We start from the raw sequence: 19,404 nt of genomic DNA on the forward strand, positions 1-19,404 counted from the left end.
TGGGTCTTCCCCGTGGTCTCCTACCGGTCGAATGTGCCCTAACACCTTTGGGAGGCGTCCGGGGGCATCCTGACCACCTCATCTGGCTCCTCTCGAATGAAAGTTTCCCACCCTATCTCTAAGGGAGAGTCCTGCCACTCAACGGAGGAAACTCATTTCGGTCACTCGTACCTGTGATCTTGTCCTATTGGTCATAACACAAAGCTTATGACCATAAGTGAGGATAGGGACGTAGATCGACCGGTAAATTGGGAGCTTTGCCTTCCGGCATAGCTTCTTCTTCACCACAACGGATCCCCAACACTGCAGACGATGCACCGATCCACTTGTCGAGGTACTTGAACTCCTCCATTTGGAGCAGGATCTCCTCCCCAACATGGAGATGGCACTCCACACTTTTCCGGGCGAGAACCATGGACTTGGAAGTGCTGATTTTCATCCCAGTTGCTTCACACTCTGCTGCAAACCGATCCAGTGACAGCTGAAGATCCTGGCCTGATGAAGCCATTGGGACCAAATCATTGCAAAAAGCAGAGACCTAATCCTGCAGCCACCAAACCGGATCCCCTCAACGCCCTGACTGCGCCTAGAAATTCTGTCCATAAAAGTTGTAAACAGAATCGGTGACAAAGGGCAGCATTGGTGGAGTCCAACCCTCACTGGAAACCGGTCCCACTTACTGCCGGCAATGCAGACCAAGTTCTGACACGATCATACAAGGAGCGGACCGGACCGCCTACCCCATACTCTCGGAGCACTCTACACAGGACTTCCCAAGGGACACTGTTGAATGTCCACAAAGCACATGTAGACTGGTTGGGCAAACTCCCATGCACTCTCAAGGATCATGCCGAGAGTATAGACCTGGTCCACAGTACAACGTCCAGGACGAAAACCACACTGCTCCTTCTGAATACGAGGTTTGACTATCCGACGTAGCCTCCTCTCCAGTACACCTGAATAGACCTTACCAGGAAGCCTGAGGAGTATGATCCCACCATAATTTCAAAGCCTTTCCCACCATAATTTCAAAGCCTTTCCCCCTTTTTAAATTAACCACCCCAGTCTGCTAATCCAGAGCCCCCTCCCCCGATGTCCACGCAATGCTGCAGAAGTGAGCCAAATTGGTAAAATCATGGCATGATAACTTAAAAATAAAGACAACTTTAGATTGGTTTGGCATTTGGCCAAAATAGAACAAGCACCTTCTAAAAATGCACAACAGTGGACACAATGAACTTAGACATGGTATCAGTGTATCGACAAAGCCATCAAACTTTAAGTTATTTTCTAGCTAGGATTGAACTAAATAAAAACTTTTCTCTGTATCAAATACCTCATTGTCATTTCCATGTATTAATCTTGTGCTAAATCAACAGACCAAAAAAAACGGAGGTAGAAACTCTGTCTGCGACAACTTTTTTTTTGGACACATTTTGGGAGAATGTGGGTGCCAAAGAACAATGTGGTGGTAGCAGAAGACTTAAAACGGCAGGTTTTAGGTTTCATTTGGGGCAAGGTGTATGAGTCGCAGCCCCGCTTTCACTTCATACCTCTTGCGTGGCCCCCGGTATAAACAGTTTGCTTCCTTAACATGATTGCTATTGCGGCATCCAGTGGACACATTTAGAACAGCAGTACCTTAATAAAAACAAATTACAGCTCATTTTTATACTTGGCAAACTCTTCTCGCGGGCCAGATTAAACCCGTGTGTGCGCGCGCGTGATGCTCAATGTCTGCGCCAATATTCGGTGGATCTCTATTTTGTGCACTTGCGTCCTGCTCACATTGACATATTTCTCTCCTCTTTCACTACCCGGCTTGCAGAGATGACCGTAGGCAAAGACCAGGAGCTGAATGTGAAGTCAAAGGGTGCCGGGGGTCAGGGCAAAGTGGCGGCCAAGGTCATGGCCCCCTCAGGAAAGCCAGTGGCCTGCAAGGTAGTAACGATATATTTCATATTGTACGTACACACTGCAGGTGTCGGCGTGTTAAATGGTGTGTCTTTACCCAGGTGGATCCCGGGCTGAGCTCAGAAAGCAGCCAAGTAAAGTTTATCCCACGGGAAGCAGGGCCGTACCAGGTTGAACTGACCTATGATGGAGTCCAGATCCCCGGATCACCTTTCACCCCCATAGCATACCCTGCCACAGACCCCTCCAAGGTAACCTTGACGTCTGCATGTGCACACTTTTTAAAAAAAATATTTCTATTTTGCGACGTTCACCACCGACCATTCTCCTGGCAGGTGCGCTGCTCTGGCCCAGGCTTGGAGCGCGCCAAGGTCGGGGAGACCGGGGAGTTCATCGTGGACTGCACCAACGCTGGCCCGGCTGAACTGACAATCGAGATTATTTCCGACAGCGGAACAGAGGCCGAAGTTCATATTCAGGATAACGGCGATGGCACTTACACCATTACCTACATTCCCCTCTATCCGGGGTCCTACACGCTTACCATCCGCTATGGGGGCCAGGATGTGCCCAACTTCCCGGCCCGGCTCACTGTGGAACCAGCCATCGACGCCAGTGGAGTCCGTGTGTTTGGACCAGGAGTGGAAGGCAAAGGTGACGTCTTAGTAATATTTTTGTGTGCATGTGCAGTGTTTGTAAACCAGGGGTGTCCAAAGTGCGACCCGCAGCTTGATGTCTTATTGGCCTGCAACACGTTCAGAATATCATTAAAAAAAAAACTAAGGACAAATGCGCTTCTCTGTCAAAAACCCAATCAGCAGCTACGCCATATTTTCGTGTATAGATGTTTACATATTCTAACGTCCTCTGCTGGCGTTATCGACTCATTCTGCTTCCGTATGTTGCAGACTAGCAGTGCGACGCTCCAATGATTAAACAAAATTTAGCTAGCTACACGCTCTGTCATGTTAGATTTATTTCTTTAATTCAATGAATATCCTCCACTTCCTTTTCCCAGCACTGTCCTCCACACTCACTCACTTCACAACCGTGCTTGGAAAAACAGTTATTGTATGTTATGCTAGCGAGTAAGACCTGACTATTTATGGGCTTAACGGACATTCACTACGCCAGCTAGCGGCGGAGGCCATCAAAAGCCTAACAATTAGCCAGGAGACTGCTAAAAACTTGTAAAGTGTGACACTCGTATCATGCGGTACCAATGTATATCAATATGATGCTCACAAAGAACTATTGAAGCACACGGACTGATATTTCTACCAGATACTTTCTGGACCAGACAAGATCTGCTTCTTCTTACTCCTTTTGAAGTTTTACCATTTTTAAGCCTGGCAAACAGTGAAAAGCCTGAAGTTGCAGGAGTGACTTGAGACCTCCATTATCTCTCCTTAAATGAGGACTAAAAACTACCACTTGTAGAACTTGTAAGAGAAAACGTTGAGTTTGTGCTACTATACTGTAGTTGCATGATCACGCCGCTTGGAAATTATCTCTGCATTTTCTCTTTGACTTGTCCCCACAAAAGCAAATAGCATTTTCTGAATAAAAATTAGGAAAAGACTGTTTCCTCTTCAGCAATATTATTAGCCGACCGCATTTTTCCTTTTGGACCCTTTTTGGAGTAGCCACTAACTGCTGTAGTCATTGGGTTGAGGTGCGGGTGAATGACTGAACAAGGACACTGGTACACGTTGTAGTACAGATGACAAGTATTTCTACTCCTCTTGCTATGGCTGCTGATGTCCTGCTTGATAAGCACTGAGAACTACAGAGTATTCTCCTGACCTCATTTTATGATTTTAAACTGTATGTCTGCATGTTTTATGACATCTGTGTTTCCCACAGAACAGCAATCTGTTCATGGCAGTGGGTTTGTGGTCAAGCGTATTAACATGCACGGTATTTTCCGGACCATGGAGTGCACCGCAATATAAGCCGCACCCACTAAATTTGAGAAAAAAAACGTTTCCGTATATTAGCCGCACCGGACTATAAGCCGCAGATATGCAAGTTGCAAGATGAGTTATTTACGCAGAAATATTTTGTAAATGTTTATTTACACACCTTAATTGTTTCCAAATGGTGTCTGTAACAAAGCAGTAAAATGGCTGATCAAACAAAACAGTCATGGACCCGCAAGCCAGTGCTCCACTCAGCTAAACACTCAATAACTCCACAGTGACGCTTTGGTGAATTTACGGAGGAATTTGTGAAACCGAAACAATACAAAAAGAATGCCATTGTAAGTTATTAATAACAGGCACTCGCAAAGGTGTTAGCATTTTAGCTAATGCTAACGACGCTAGCTTGATTACATTACGATAGCATGTAAAAATATGCATGAAAACAGACATCACGCATGGGAGGGTTTAGTAAGTAAGGATTGTTTTAGTTATATTGTAAAACTTACAAAAGTTGCTTGGAGGGATGACTGAAGAATCCGTACGAGTAGAAAAGCTATGGACTGCTAGCAGTTGAACATCACTACGGTTGGGGCTAGGGTGACTGACACTCTTAATAAATGGAAAGACCCAGCAGCAGTAAGCGAATTAAGTCAAAAGATGGCGCCATATCACAAACACCCTCTGTGTTTTTTTTTGGTTTTTTTTACATAAATTAAATAATGTTAAATGTTGCCGTCAGCGAAGATAAATCCATATATTAGCTGCAGGGTTCAGCGTGTAGGAAAAAAGTAGTATAGTCTGGAATTTACAGTGGTTTAAATCAGTGTTTCTTAACCATAGGGCCGCCAAAAAAGGTTTCTCAGCTGTGGTTCGTATCGGCCGCAGCGGTACTCTGTTGTAATACACTTTTCCACCACTTCTGGCAGTAATGAGAATATCAAACAGAAGTCTGGAGCTGAAGTGATAGTTTCTTGAGTGCAAAAAATATGACTAAAGTGGTGAATCTGTATTTTTATTGGAACTTGAATTTTATTGACAGTTCAAACATTTATTAATTTAGATGTTTTTTCAGTGTTGCGTACTTGTATAGAAATACATTTTTCAATACTGTTTTTTGCAGCATATTTGATTAGTATTTATTTTTAAATCAGCCTGATCTAAGTTTTGACAATCTTTGATTAACACATGCTTTCATGTTGTTTGACAAGGTTAGTCCTATTAAAGTAGGTTGGATGTGATTATTGAATACCACTTAAATTAAGAATAAGATTACTAATTCAGGGTTAATATTTGAGTGGGCCCTGAGGTCAAACAGGTTAAGAAGCTCTGATTTGCATAATTGACTGATCCATTTAAAAAAATAAAAAGTGCTAAAACACGTCATGCATTAAACAACTCTATTATCAACACATCTTTTTCTGCTTGATATTTTTGCTGTATTTTTTTAATGCTGCTTATTTTATTACTGCAATGTAACACAGGCTGCACTTTGTACACCCCTGTTTTATTTACATTTATCATAATCTGCCCTCTCTGAATGTCGGAATTTAGTTTGGCGGATATCTAAACAATCCTTTAGAGATGAAAAAAGCTCCAACTTGAAGTTGTTCATTGATATTCACCAAAACGAAGTTAGTGTAAAACTAAGCACAAAAATAAATGTACATGAATATACATACATGTAAAAACCATGTTAAATCAACAATACAGTTTGGTATATATTAAAGGGAAAAAGCTATAAAAGTTGGCTTTTGTTACTAGCTTAATGCTAACACAATGGATGGCCCATTGACAGGCTAATGGAAATTAGCATCACAACAGTCTTAACTTGTACACACTTAACAATTTAGATTTTAACTGAACAAAACTGACATAAAACCACAAATTAATTTTGACTTGGACATATATTCACCAAACTCTGCACAAATGACTATTGAGGCTAACTTTGTACTACTAGGCTAGTGCTACTTTGCACTCTGTGCTGACTACAGAAGCTTGTTGATCAACCCGAACTCTAAAGTTTAAAGCAAATAACGCCAATGTTTTGTGTAGAATGATTGGCAGCACATGAAGAGCCAAATCTTGTTTTAAAATAAAAGGTCAAATGTGTGCAACATTTTTTGCTAATGTTGGCAAAGGATGTATGGTAAATACTGGGAATGGCAAACAATTACTGTTGTATTTTTTAGGTATTTTCCGCGAAGCCACCACTGACTTCACGGTGGATGCTCGAGCTCTTACTCTGTCCGGCGGCGACCACATCAAAACCCTCATCAACAACCCGTCCGGCAGCCGCACCGACAGCCTGATTACGGACCTGGGAGACGGAACCTACACTGTGGAGTACACTCCCTACGAGGAGGGTGAGTGTCTTGTGGCCACATGTCCGTTAGCAGGCCATGACTTTGCCGTTTGCCACGTGTGATTCAGGCCAGCACAGCGTGGAGGTCTGCTACGATGGCACCCCGGTGCCCAAGAGTCCGTTCCGCGTGGCCGTGACGGAAGGTTGCGATCCCGCTCGAGTGCGCGTTCACGGTCCCGGCCTGAAGAGCGGCACCACCAACAAGCCCAACAAGTTCACAGTGGAGACACGGTAAATGTTGCTGGAGATCTCTGCCCGCTTCTGGCTCGGTCGAGGTTTTCATGGGGTGTTCTCTTACTGCCCGTAGGGGAGCGGGTACAGGTGGTCTTGGGTTGGCCATGGAAGGTCCATCAGAGGCCAAGATGTCTTGCACGGATAACAAGGACGGCAGCTGCAGTGTGGAGTACGTCCCCTATGAGCCTGGGACGTACAACCTCAACGTAACTTACGGAGGACAACCCATCAGTGGTACTTATCTTGGACTAATACGACTTGTAGATGTCACACTCGTGTTGTATTTGAAGTCTAAAAACATTCTTAACCCACTCAAATATTAACCCTGAATTGGTATCCTAGTCTTGATTTTAATGGTATTCAATAATCGTATGTAAGTTACAGTTTAAAAGTATAAACCTTGTCAAATGATTACACATAAACCAGCACTTACAACATGCAGAACAAAGTTTAGGTCAGACTGATTCCAAAATAAAAGGTATTCAAATATACTGTAAAGCAGGGGTGTCAAACTTATTATAGCTCAGGGGGCCACATGGAATATAATCTATTCCCAAGTGGGCCAGACTGGTAAAAATCATGGTGTGATAACTTAAAAATAAAGACGAATTCAGATTATTTTAATTTGGCCAAAAATAGAACAATCGCTTTCTAAAACTGTACAAATAATCCCCTTGACAAAACACTTCAAGTTAGTTGAAAATGATGTAGAAAAAATTGGTGCAGTTTTAAAAAGAGATGAGACGATAAACTTCGACTTCGAAAAAAGCCACCAAACTTTAAGTCACTGCCTATCTTAGATTGAACAAAATAAATAAACTTTCTAGGTATCAAATACCTAATTTGTCATTTCCTGCATCCACTTTTCTCTGGTGCAAAAGAACGATGTGTTCGTAGCAGAAGACTTAAAACGGAAGGTTAAGTTTCATTTGTATTTTCTAAATAAATGATGTGATAATGTTCATTAGTCAAATTAAAGGATTAGAGTCTGGCAGAGTTTAAAAATGCTCTCATTGGTGTAAATTTTTTAAATATCAAGATAATATCAAAATCAAATTACAGGATGTTATTAATTGACTCATTTTCTTCAACAGATGTACTCACATGGTTTATTCTGTACAGATGCACCATTTACAACAAAACTTGTGATTTGGACTCATTTTATTTCACACCAAGTTAGGATAATTATTATTTGTATTAAATGTGTCCCCAGTCATAAGTACAACAACGTAAAGATGATCAAAAGCATTTATTTGGGTAGAAATGTCGCAGGTTACATTACCAACATCATGACAAAGCATGAACGCAATAATCTACATTTTGTATCATTACTATCACTAAGTAGCATAAGTACGTAGTGTCCCATTACTAATAAGTAGCGTAAGTACGTAGTGTCGCTTCTATCGTAACGGCACATAGCTCCACCCCTTTTGAAGTCCTGATTCTTGGATACAAATAATTGCTAGTGTGACATCCAGTGGACACATTTAGAACAGCAGTTTATTTCGTCCAAAACTTTCCGCTCATTTTATTACTTGGCAAACTCCTCTCGCGGGCCTTTTAAAAAATTTGTTTGTGGGCCTGATCCGACCCCCGCGCCGTACGTTTGACACCCCTGCTGTAAAGGTAAAAAAATTTTAAATACAAATATTACAGTATTTAAAAAAATTTTTTACTTACAATTATGCAGTGCTCCAATAAGTTGGTAAATGCTTGTCACTTTACTGGCACACGTGGTGGAAAAGTGTATTACTGCAACCCTAGAGGGCGCACTGCTGAAAAACGCATTTTGTCGGGAAGCCAAAGTGTTTCTCAGCTGTGGCCGCAGCGGTACTCATTTGTAATACTTTTTCCACCACTTGTGGCAGTAATGTCAATATCAAACAATAAGTCGGAAGCTGGAGCCCTAAAGAAGCTTAAGCCCAAAAATTATGACTAAAGTGGTGATGCTGTATCTATATGTACTCTAATCTTATCTACAGTTTAGACACATTCAGTATTTAGTTCATAGAATTATATTTTAGCACTGCGTAATTTTATGCAAATGTATTTCCTTTCTTTTGCAGTATTGTAATCAGCCTGACAGAAGTCTTGATAATGATCTGTGTGATGAACACATGCTTTCATATCATTGGACAAGGTTCATCTTGTTAAACTTAGATATAATTATTGAATACAATTATAACCAAGAGTAAGATGACTAGTTCAGTGTTAATATTTGATTGGGCCCCTCTGTAGTGGAAAACTTGGGCCCTTCTTCCGAAGATAATTTAGCTGGGACCTCACCCGACTTCCAAAACCTTTTCCTAATGTGTTGTTGCAGGAAGTCCCTTCTCGGTGCCCGTCAGTGACACGGTGGACAGTTCCAAGGTGAAATGCCAAGGTCCAGGGCTGGGCACCAATGTCAGGGCCAATATTCCTCAGGCCTTCACAGTAGACGCCTCCAAAGCTGGAGTGGCGCCTCTGCAGGTTCGCGTGCAGGGACCCAAAGGTATGTTTTGAAGCGCACACCAGGGGTGTCCAAGGTTTTTCCACTGGAAGACCTGGAAGAGTCTGTCATAAAAATGTACAAAATAAGTCATAGTAAACTTTTTTTTTTTTTTTTCATTCTACGCTTAAATTGCTAGATCTAATTTACATCTATCTGTTCTTTTGTGTTTTATGCCAAAATAGAAAATATGCAACATTTTCCCCAAAAAATGTTTTAAAGTGGAATATTTGATGTGAAGCAATGGACCCTCAAAAAAGTCAAATAATTAATTCATTTTAATGTAATTGGGATTCCCTGAATGTTATGAACGTTCCAAAAGTGTCTCAGCCATTAATTATAGTGAAAGTCTCTTATTTATTTATTTATTTATTTTTTAACTTTCAGGGCTTAAATCTCAAGATCAACTTTAGATCGATCCATTGATATAGTTTTTTGCCCTTTTTGTCAAAATTTTAAATGTATTTTTATCGTAAAAACACACTCTATGCAATATTTCCCCCAAAAAATTCAGAAGTCAATTATTTAATGTAAAGTAATTGGAGCCTTAAATAGGTTAATAATTCACAACAGTGATTTTGATTCATAGCAATGGTTTGAGCATTTACAGTTTTTAAATAAAACACTTGAGGGTCCCACTCATTAAAGTTTTATAAGTATCTCATAAATTTGTATGAATAATGCTTAAATGTTGATTTTTTTTTATGACCAACAAAAATGATGCAATATTTTCCCTCCAAATCTTTAAATTTTTTATGTGAAGTTGTTGCAGTCTTAAATAAGTCAATAATGGACATTGATCTTGATTCATAGTTGTTTAAAAATTACATTATTAGACCCCCTTCTCATAAAAGTGTTACAAGTAATTTTATGTTTTACTTTGAACGCTTACATTTCTAGATCCACTTCAGATCTATCCGTTGATAAGTTTTTGTATTTTTTTTTGTATGTTTTATTTACTGCCTGTGGAGATGCCGAGGAAAAAGTCCTACTAAAATTCTTGGGGATCCAAAAGTGACCCACTCATAAGTGTTAAGTCCTACATTGTTTTTCCCAACGTTTACAATAAGTCTCTAGGTCAACTTCATTTAGATCTGTTCATTGATTAAAGGTTTTTATTATTTTTCCATGTAGTTTTATTTGCCCTTTTTGGCATAGAAAACTGTTTATGGCAAACACACAAAATATGCAATAAGTAATTGGAGCCTCAGAAAGGTCAATTCTTAATGTCATTGTTTTTTTATTATTTTTTGAGCAATGACAGTTTAAAAAGAAAAAGTCTAACTAGAATTTTTTGGGAGCCAAAAGTTCCCCAATAACAAGTGTTATGAATAAGTCTTACTTTTTTTTCCTCCGTTTACAGTAAGTCTCAAGATCAACTTAATTTAGAACTGTTCGTTGATTATAGGTTTTAATTTTTTTTCATGTATTTTATTGCCTTTTTTGTCAGAACACTTTTATGGCACAAAATATGCAATATTTTCACCCCAAAGAATATCAGTGGTATTTTTGATGTGAAGTAATTGGAGCCTCAAAAAGGTCAATTCATAATTTCATTGACTTGAGTTATTTTGAAAGTTAAAAAAAAAAATTTGAGATCCATTAGTGCCCCACTCAAAAGTGTTATTTAATAAATAAGTCCTACATTTTGTGTTTACTATCGACACCAACTATATAAAGAGTAAAACACTTTCTTTTGGCGCAAACAAAATATGCAATATTTTCCCCAAAAAAATATTTAGTGGTATTTTTGATGTGAATTGTTGGAGCCTTGACTGGGTCAACAATTCATAACATTATTTAGATTAATAATTATTTCAGCAATGACAGTTTTAAAGATGGTATATGGTTATTAGAATCAACATTGCAACTTTTTCTCTTTGGGTTTCACCAGTTTTCTCTCATACTCCACGTTTTTGTGTTTTTTTAATTTTAAATGTGCCGGTGTGGGCCACAAATGGCCCCCTCGCATACATGTATGTAAACTATGATTTTGGGAAAAAGTTGACGCCAACATGTTTGCTTGGATAACAATATATTTTTAAATTATATTTACTCTGATTACGAAGTTTACTTAAATGACAATGTTTGCTGGGATTACGAAATTTCCTTAAATTACGATGTTCGGATTACGAAGTTTACTTGAATGACAATGTTTCCTGGAATTCCGATGTTTGCTCGGATTACGTAGTTTATTTAAATGACAATGTTTGCTGGATTACGATATTTACTTAAATTACGATGTTCGCTGGATTACGATATTTACTTAAATTAGGATGTTTGCTTGGATTACGATATTTACTTAAATTATGTTTGCCTGGATTACGAAGTTTACTTAAATTACAATGTTTGCTTGGATTGCGATATTTACTTAAATTATAATATTTGCTTGGATTACGATGTTTACTTAAATTACCATATTTGCTTGGATTACGAAGTTTACTTAAATTACGATGCTTGCTGGCAGGTGTGGTGGAACCTGCAGAAATCCTGGATAACGGTGACCAAACGCACACTGTCAACTACGTTCCTACGAGAGAGGGTCCATATTCCATCAACGTCTTGTATGCGGACGAGGAGATCCCGCGCAGGTACTGCCATGGCACAGCTGGTAACATCGGTGGACTCTCACGCCTCGTATGACACCAGAACATGTCACCTGTGTCAGCCCTTACAAGGTCAAAGTGCTGCCCACCCACGATGCCAGCAAAGTGCGCGCTAGTGGACCTGGTCTCAACACCACAGGTGTGCCTGCCTCTCTGCCTGTGGAGTTCACCATCGATGCCAAAGACGCAGGAGAGGGTCTGTTGGCGGTGCAGATCACGGTGAGCGCTGGTCGGCGTGCGAACACATCGCGCGATCCGAATGAAAATGAGAAACTGTCGTCTTCAGGACCCAGAAGGAAAACCGAAGAAGGCCAACATTCGCGACAACCATGACGGGACCTACCTGGTGTCGTACTTGCCGGACATGACGGGCAGATACACCATCTTGGTTAAATACGGAGGAGACGAGATCCCGTATTCGCCGTATCGCATCCGGGCCCTACCCACAGGAGATGCAAGCAAGTGCACCGTCACAGGTATGCAACCCTCATGCTGCTTTATAAAACATTTACGGTCTTACTTTTAAATACAAATCTGAATTTAGCATTCACTCAACGTATTTAAAGTCAGACTGATGTACGTGTCAGTAGGGATGGCTACCTTTCACATTTGAAAATGACCGAACGTCTACATATCTCACATTTCTCAACGGATTAGAACTGTTACAAAGTCAAAATACTCCTTACTCTTGTTAGTTACTGCTAGCATATGAACTTTTTAGCTAATTACGCAGCCGTACACCTTGGTCATATGACTTTGTATGTGACACATGTTGGCGGTCAGCATTTTAATGTTACAATGCTAACTTTTTTTTGTTAATTTTGCAACCATTTACCCCAGAGTAATATAACCTGATACTTGACATATGTTAACAGTTAGTACACTAACATTGGCATGCGAGCATAACAAACATAAGCATGCTAACTTTTGAGTTAATTTGACGCTTATTAAGCAAATTTCACAGCCGTACACTTTGTACGTCAGACATGGTAACTTTTTGGGCTAAATATATTGTTAATTTTGCAACCAATTATCCCAAAGTCATACAACTTGGCATCTGTTAAAGGTTAACACGTTAATGTTGGCATGCTAGCCCAACTAACATTAGCATGCTAACTTTTCAGTTAATTTTACACTTTTTTTTAGCATGCTAACACAATCAACACTGGTACAACTTTTGTTACTTTTTACACTTTTTTTTTTAGCATATTTCACAGCCATACACTTGGTATGTGGCACACGGTAACTTTTTTTGGCAAAAAAAATGTTTGCTAACTTTGCAGCTGTTTACACCAGAGTTATACAACTTGATACTTGACATATTCCAACTATTAACACGTTAATGTTGTCATGGTGGCACAACTAACATTAGCATGCCAACTTTTCAGTTAATTTTACACTTTTTTATTTATTTTTTAAACAAATTTCGCAGCTGTACACCTCAGTCGTATAACTAGGTATGTGACATGGTAACTTTTTGGGCTAATGTTGGGACGTTAACATTATCATGCTAGCATAACTAATATTAGCTTGCTAACTTTAATTAATTTTACACTTTTTTTTTAGCAAATGTACATGTGGTATGTGACACATGGTAACTTTTTTGGCAAATTAGTTTTTGCTAATTTTGCAACCGTTTATTCCAGAGTCATATAACTTGATACTTGACATATGCTAACTGTTAACACATTAAACATTAGCATGCTAACTTTTTAATTAAATTTGCGCTTTTTGTTTTAGAACATTTCCCAGCTTTACACCTTAGTCATATAACTTGGTACGTGACACGTTAACTGTTAGCGTGTTAATGTTTTTTTTTGCTAATTTTGCAACAGTTTACCCCAGTCATATAACTTGATACATGACATATGCTGACTGTTGGCGTGCTAGCATAACCAGCGTTAGCATGCTAACTTTTTAGTTAATTTTACACTTTTTTTTAGCAAATTTCGCAGATGACACTTGGTACGTGACACATGGTATTTTTGGCAAAAATTATTTGGGATAGTTTTGCAACCTACAAAGTGTTCATACAGTAAGTATTATACTTATTAGACACAAGCTTTTTGATTAACTTGCATCTTAGTGGTAGTTTTAACAAATTAGGCGTTAATTGCCATGTAAAATCACTAATGCTATTTAGTAGCATGTATATGGCATATTTAATGTAAATTAGCATTGAGTTAGCGCATTTTGAGAAGTGGAGCCTTACTTGTGTGCATTTAATCAGGCATACTTGCTTTGTTGGCATAGAAAATTACTACACTACTTCAAGAGGCAGTACGCTACGAATATGCTTGTTTGCCCGCCAAGCGTTTGAGCCGGTGCCCGATCGGATTTGGATTTTACGTAAATGTGTACTAATTTGGTAGCCATCCCTACATGTCAGTACTCACCCCTTGATCTTAAGCTTTGACAAAGGTGACTGACCGAGGGCGTGAGATTACGCCGAAAAGAAGTTCCCACCGTACGATTGTTTGGATTTTCATCAGCGGGTCAAAGAGAGGGTCCACGGACACGCCACTTGCTTTTAACCTCCTTGAGGAGATTTGAATTATGAGACCATTTTACCGAAAGGTTATCTTTTTCATGCGCTCCCAAATATTTTTTTTGACATAAGCCCATTAATGTCAGCTTGTCTGCAGGTTTAAGGCAAGACTAAATTCTGCTGCTTTTATTTTTGAAAACTTTCCATGCATTAATGTGCTGTTTGTGTCACCCCTCCTTTGCCCCCCCCCCCCCCCCCCCCCCCACACACACACACACACACACACCACTTCACGCTGCTTACCATCACTGTTTTCTTTGTTTTTTTGGAGCACAGTTTTTGCCTCCTACCACCCGCGCCTCCACCTGACTATCTTGTGTTTGTGACTTTTGTCTCTTGTTCATCCTGTCCCTTGTCACCGTTCCCACTATCAGTCTCAATCGGCGGTCACGGTTTAGGTAAGCCCACGGAACGACTTTGTACTGTAGACACTTGCCTATCTCAGCATGGATACTAGTGGCCCCTCTTTTAAACCTGGGTTCTAATTCTCCAACTAAATTGGTCAAATTTCCTCTTTGATCTGTTACTGTACACATCTCAAAACATACTCACTAATCCCAACTAAAACCAGGACAGCATGCTTGAATGGTACTTTGGCTAATCAAGTTCTGCATAGAAATGATGTAACAAATGGTTTCTAGGTTTAACGTGACTAGATTCCGTCTTTACAGGAGGTCTGGGTTAGGTTTTGCCTCTTTGAGAATCCTGCGCGTGACTGAAGTTTTAAGAGTGGAAGTTGGTTCATTCAGGGGTTCTTAATCTTTTTGACCTTGTGGCCAACTTCTCCACACAAATATTAACACTGCTAGCATGAAACTTAAGCATGCTAACATGAGGAACAGTTGGCGTACTACTTCCAAGATGGCGCCAAGTATCAACATTTATAATTTCTAACTCTAAACATACACATTTTGTTAAAATGTTTGCAAAAAACATACTAGCACATGCTAAAGGAACATGAGAACAGTTGACATACTTGTAAGATGGCGCCAAGTATCAAAATTCATGAATTTTAGGTTTCTATGAGTAACTTGGTAAAAATGCTAGTATAAAACATAGAAGTTGGCATATTTGTAATATGGCACCAAGTATCACAATTTTAGGTTTAAACGTACAAAATTTGCTAAAATGTTTGCATAAAACATGCTAACGCAAGTTAAAGGAACATGAGAAAAGTTGACATACTTGTAAGATGGTGCCAAGTATTACAATAAATCGTTTTTAGGTTTTTCTATGAATAACTTAGCAAAAATGCTAGCATGAAACATAACAGAAGTTAACATACTTGTAAATCGGCGCCAAGTATCGAAATTCATGATTTTTAGGTTTAAACTTACAAAATTTGCTCAAATGTTGGCATAAAACGTGCTACTGCATGCCAAAGGACCATGAGAACAGTTGACATACTTGTAAAATAGCACCAAGTTGTAAAATACATGATTTTTAGGTTTCTATGAATGACATGGCAAAAATGCTTGAATAAAACACGGCACTTAGCATACTTGTAAAATGGCGTGAAGTATCAATTAATGATTTTGAGGTTGACACATACAAAATCTGTTAAAATGTTACCATAAAATATGCTAACGCATGCTAAAGGAACACGAGAATAGTCGTCATACTTGCAAATCGCCAAGTGTTAAAATCCATGATTTTTAAGTTTCTATGAATAAATTAGCAAAAATGCTAGCATAAAACATAGACGTTGACATACTTGTAAGTCGGCGCAAAGTATCAAAATCTCTGATTTCTCGCTGTGTTAATCACAAAGATAATAATCAAGTCAGGTTGATTACAAAATAAACACAAATTAAATGCACTGCAGAAGGGACTCTTAAAAACTGATGAAAAATACATTTACATACAAGTATGCTGTGCCTAAATACATTATAACTAAATTGACAATTGTTTCTTTACTAAACTGATCAGATAAAGTACAACTAGTTTGACCACTTAGTCATAATTTTTGCACTTTAAAATAAACTGAATTTAGCTCCAGGCTTCTTCTGTTTGATATTGGGGCGGCGTGGCGAAGTTGGTAGAGTGGCCGGGCCAGCAATCGGAGGGTTGCTGGTTACTGGGGTTCAATCCCCACCTTCTACCATCCTAGTCACGTCCGTTGTGTCCTTGGGCAAGACACTTCACCCTTGCTCCTGATGGGTGCTGGTAGCGCCTTGCATGGCAGCTCCCTCCATCAGTGTGTGAATGTGTGTGTGAATGGGTGAATGTGGAAATATTGTCAAAGCGCTTTGAGTACCTTGAAGGTAGAAAAGCGCTATACAAGTATAACCCATTTATCATTTATATTGTTATTACTGCCACAAGTGGTGAAAACGTGTATTACAACTGCTGTGGCCCATAAGGACCATGGCTGAGAAACCCATTTTTTGGCCCCCGGCCCTATGGTTAAACACTGGGTTAATTTGCTGCAGTGAGCTCAAACAACCACCAGGTAGCATTTATGAGCAGATAATACCTATTAAGTCTTCACATGGAGGAAGCGCCATGGCAGTGCGTTGACTCGCGGTTTAAGTGCGGGACAAGGCAAAAAGTAATCCAGACCTCCACTGTACCTTGTCTTGGTTGTGGAATGTGCATGCTGAGCGCGTAGAAGAACAACGCTTTGCGTAACTTATTCATTAATCTCTAATTGGCATCTTTGGAATGCCGCAGGTGCCGGTGTTGGACCGACCATTCAGATCGGGGAACAGACGGTCATCACCGTGGACGCCAAGGCTGCCGGGAAAGGCAAGGTGACCTGCAGCGTGTACACGCCGGAAGGGGCGGAGCTGGACGTGGACGTGGTGGAGAACGAGGACGGGACCTTCGACATCTTTTACACGGCGCCGCAGCCCGGCGAGTATGTCATCTGCGTCCGCTTCGGAGGCGAGCACATCCCCAACAGTCCCTTCCAAGTCACGGTGAGTGCCTTGTCACGCCTATCTTTCACGTAAACAAACTGCCACTTCCTGTTTATTTTTGTTGGAGGTTAAAGAGAAAGGTCCGTTTATGCAATCCGTTTATGCAATTTAACTAATGTATTTGAAATGAAATGAAAATATTTTATCCAATACTCGTTTTGTTTACAAATCAAGAAATTGTCCTCCATGAAACTACTTCAGTCTGCAAATATTGTTTTGTTTGGTTACTTAAAAACACTTATCTCCATAGGGGTGCACGATAAATATCAAACTGATGTTATTCGATTTTGAAATTTGATAACCCCTCAAAAAATGCTCCAATGAGGCGAGAGTACTGATATCTGGAGTTTAGGGCCCAGCTTTTCCACTACAGAGGGACCCGGGGCCCGATCAAATATTAACACTGAACTAGTAATCTTACCCTTTTAATTAAATGTAACCTAATTACAGTTTCCAACCTTGTCAGATGATATGGAACATGTGTTAAAGATGATTTAACATATAAGCCTTAGGCCAGGCTGATTAGGAAAAAGTACTAACCAAATATACTGCATAAGTAGGGACTCTTATAAAATGTATTGACTAATAATTAATTATGTTTTGCTAAAACGGACTAATGTTTCTTAACTAATCTGATCAAATTAAAGTACAAATGAAAATACAGATTCATAACTGTTGTGCTTAGGAACTTCTCAATGACTTTAGCTCCATACTTCTGGTTGTTTGATATTGTCATTACTGCCACAAGTGGTGCAAAAGTGTATTACAACTGTGTACCACTGCGGCCCATCCGGCCCACAGCTGAGAAACACATTTTTTGGCGGCCCTCTATGGCCCCAGCAACACTGATGTAAAGTACCGTAAATTCAGTACTATACTACTTTTTTTCCTACGCTTTGAATCCTGCGGCTAATATTTATTTTTTTCTTCGCTGGCGGCAACTGAGTACCACTGCGGCCCATACGGACCACAGCTGAGAAACATTTTTTGGCAACCCTCTAGGGGGCGCTCACGTTTATATTTAAACACTGACCTATACTTTGCTGTTAGGGTGAGCAAATCAAGCACTCCTTTTATCCTACCTGTGTCTTGCTGTAAGCCTGTCAACGTCCCCGTTCTTACCCTTTTTGACCTCTGGGCCCAACTTTTCCATTGCAGAGGGGCACGGGCCCACTAAAATATTAACACTGAAATAGTAATCTTACTTTTGATTATATTCTTATTCAATAATGATATCTAACCTACTTAGAGCATGTTAATCACAAAGAATTAACACATGGTCAGGCTGATTAGAAAAATAGGTACTAACCAAGGAACTCACAAATTATGGAAAATAAAGTTACATTTATGTTGTGTATAATAAACTAAATTAATAATAAATATGTTTAACTAAACCGTATTTTTCGGAGTATAAGTTGCACCGGCCGAAAATGCATAAAAAGAAGGAAAAAAACATAAGTCACATTTTTGGGGGAAATTTATTTGATAAAACCCAACACCAAGAATAGACATATGAAAGGCAATTTTAAAATAAATAAAGAATAGTGAACAACAGGCTGAATAAGTGTACGTTATATGACTCATAAATAACCAACTGAGAACGTGCCTGGTATGTTAACGTAACATATTATGGTTAGGGATGATGTTTGATAAGAAATTATCGAGTTCAAGTCTATTATCGAATCCTCTTATCGAACCGATTCCTTATCGATTCTCTTATCGAGTCCAGATAGGTTGTTGTATATGGAAAAAAAAACACAATATTTGGTTTAACAAAAGCTCACTTTTATTATATAAGAAAACAATTTAATCTAATAAATAAATAAATATTGACTGTTACCCCCCTAAAAAAATAAAATTAAATAAATAAACATTGACTGTTGTTACCCAAAGTATATTAAGTGGGATTTTTCAGAAAAACAAATATATACAGTAACACAAAAACAACCTGTCTCTGTGATCACTATAGGTGTATAAATAATAATAGTGTTAAATAAAATCAGTCCCTTGGGCACAAAACTGGAAATAATACAGCTCTCCAAAAAGTGCAATTCTGCTGCTATTTGACATAACTGTTTATGATGCTTTGACATTTTTGCACTTTAAAGAAAGAAAGAAAATTCTATGAAGAGAAAAGTTGTTTGCAAATGTGGTTACAATGCTAAAAAATGAAAAGTTAAAGCTAAAAAAAGAAATACACTTTATTGAGTTAACATTATTTCTTTATAGGGGGAAAGATGTTCTGAGCTAGGGAATATAACAACTACACTACCCATCATGCAACGGGAGTGACGAGCATGCGCGGTAGCCCCGAAAAGTGTTGTTGCATGTCGTCACCCGTGAAAGTAAACATCAAGAACTCAGCCAACACGCCTCGTCAGCATTATTTATAATTAGACAAGACAA

General features: G+C 39.3%; 1 protein-coding gene across 3 annotated transcripts in view; it reads left to right on the plus strand.

Annotated features, from left to right (window-relative positions):
* Nucleotides 1-19,404, plus strand: part of flna (filamin A, alpha (actin binding protein 280)) — a 105,860-nt gene that overhangs the window by 63,594 nt on the left and 22,862 nt on the right. For 2 of the 3 annotated variants that reach the window (XM_062054195.1, XM_062054197.1), the window contains exons 20-31: nt 1,829-1,941; nt 2,016-2,165; nt 2,250-2,568; nt 6,029-6,202; nt 6,270-6,432; nt 6,509-6,669; nt 8,759-8,926; nt 11,391-11,514; nt 11,592-11,748; nt 11,816-12,005; nt 14,452-14,475; nt 16,751-16,998. In XM_062054195.1, the coding sequence (XP_061910179.1) occupies nt 1,829-1,941; nt 2,016-2,165; nt 2,250-2,568; nt 6,029-6,202; nt 6,270-6,432; nt 6,509-6,669; nt 8,759-8,926; nt 11,391-11,514; nt 11,592-11,748; nt 11,816-12,005; nt 14,452-14,475; nt 16,751-16,998 (1,991 nt within the window). The remainder of the gene's footprint in view (nt 1-1,828; nt 1,942-2,015; nt 2,166-2,249; nt 2,569-6,028; nt 6,203-6,269; nt 6,433-6,508; nt 6,670-8,758; nt 8,927-11,390; nt 11,515-11,591; nt 11,749-11,815; nt 12,006-14,451; nt 14,476-16,750; nt 16,999-19,404) is intronic. The other variant, XM_062054196.1, reaches the window with a different exon arrangement.

Source organism: Entelurus aequoreus, linkage group LG07 (assembly GCF_033978785.1).
Source record: "Entelurus aequoreus isolate RoL-2023_Sb linkage group LG07, RoL_Eaeq_v1.1, whole genome shotgun sequence".
Classification (NCBI taxonomy): Eukaryota; Metazoa; Chordata; class Actinopteri; order Syngnathiformes; family Syngnathidae; genus Entelurus; species Entelurus aequoreus.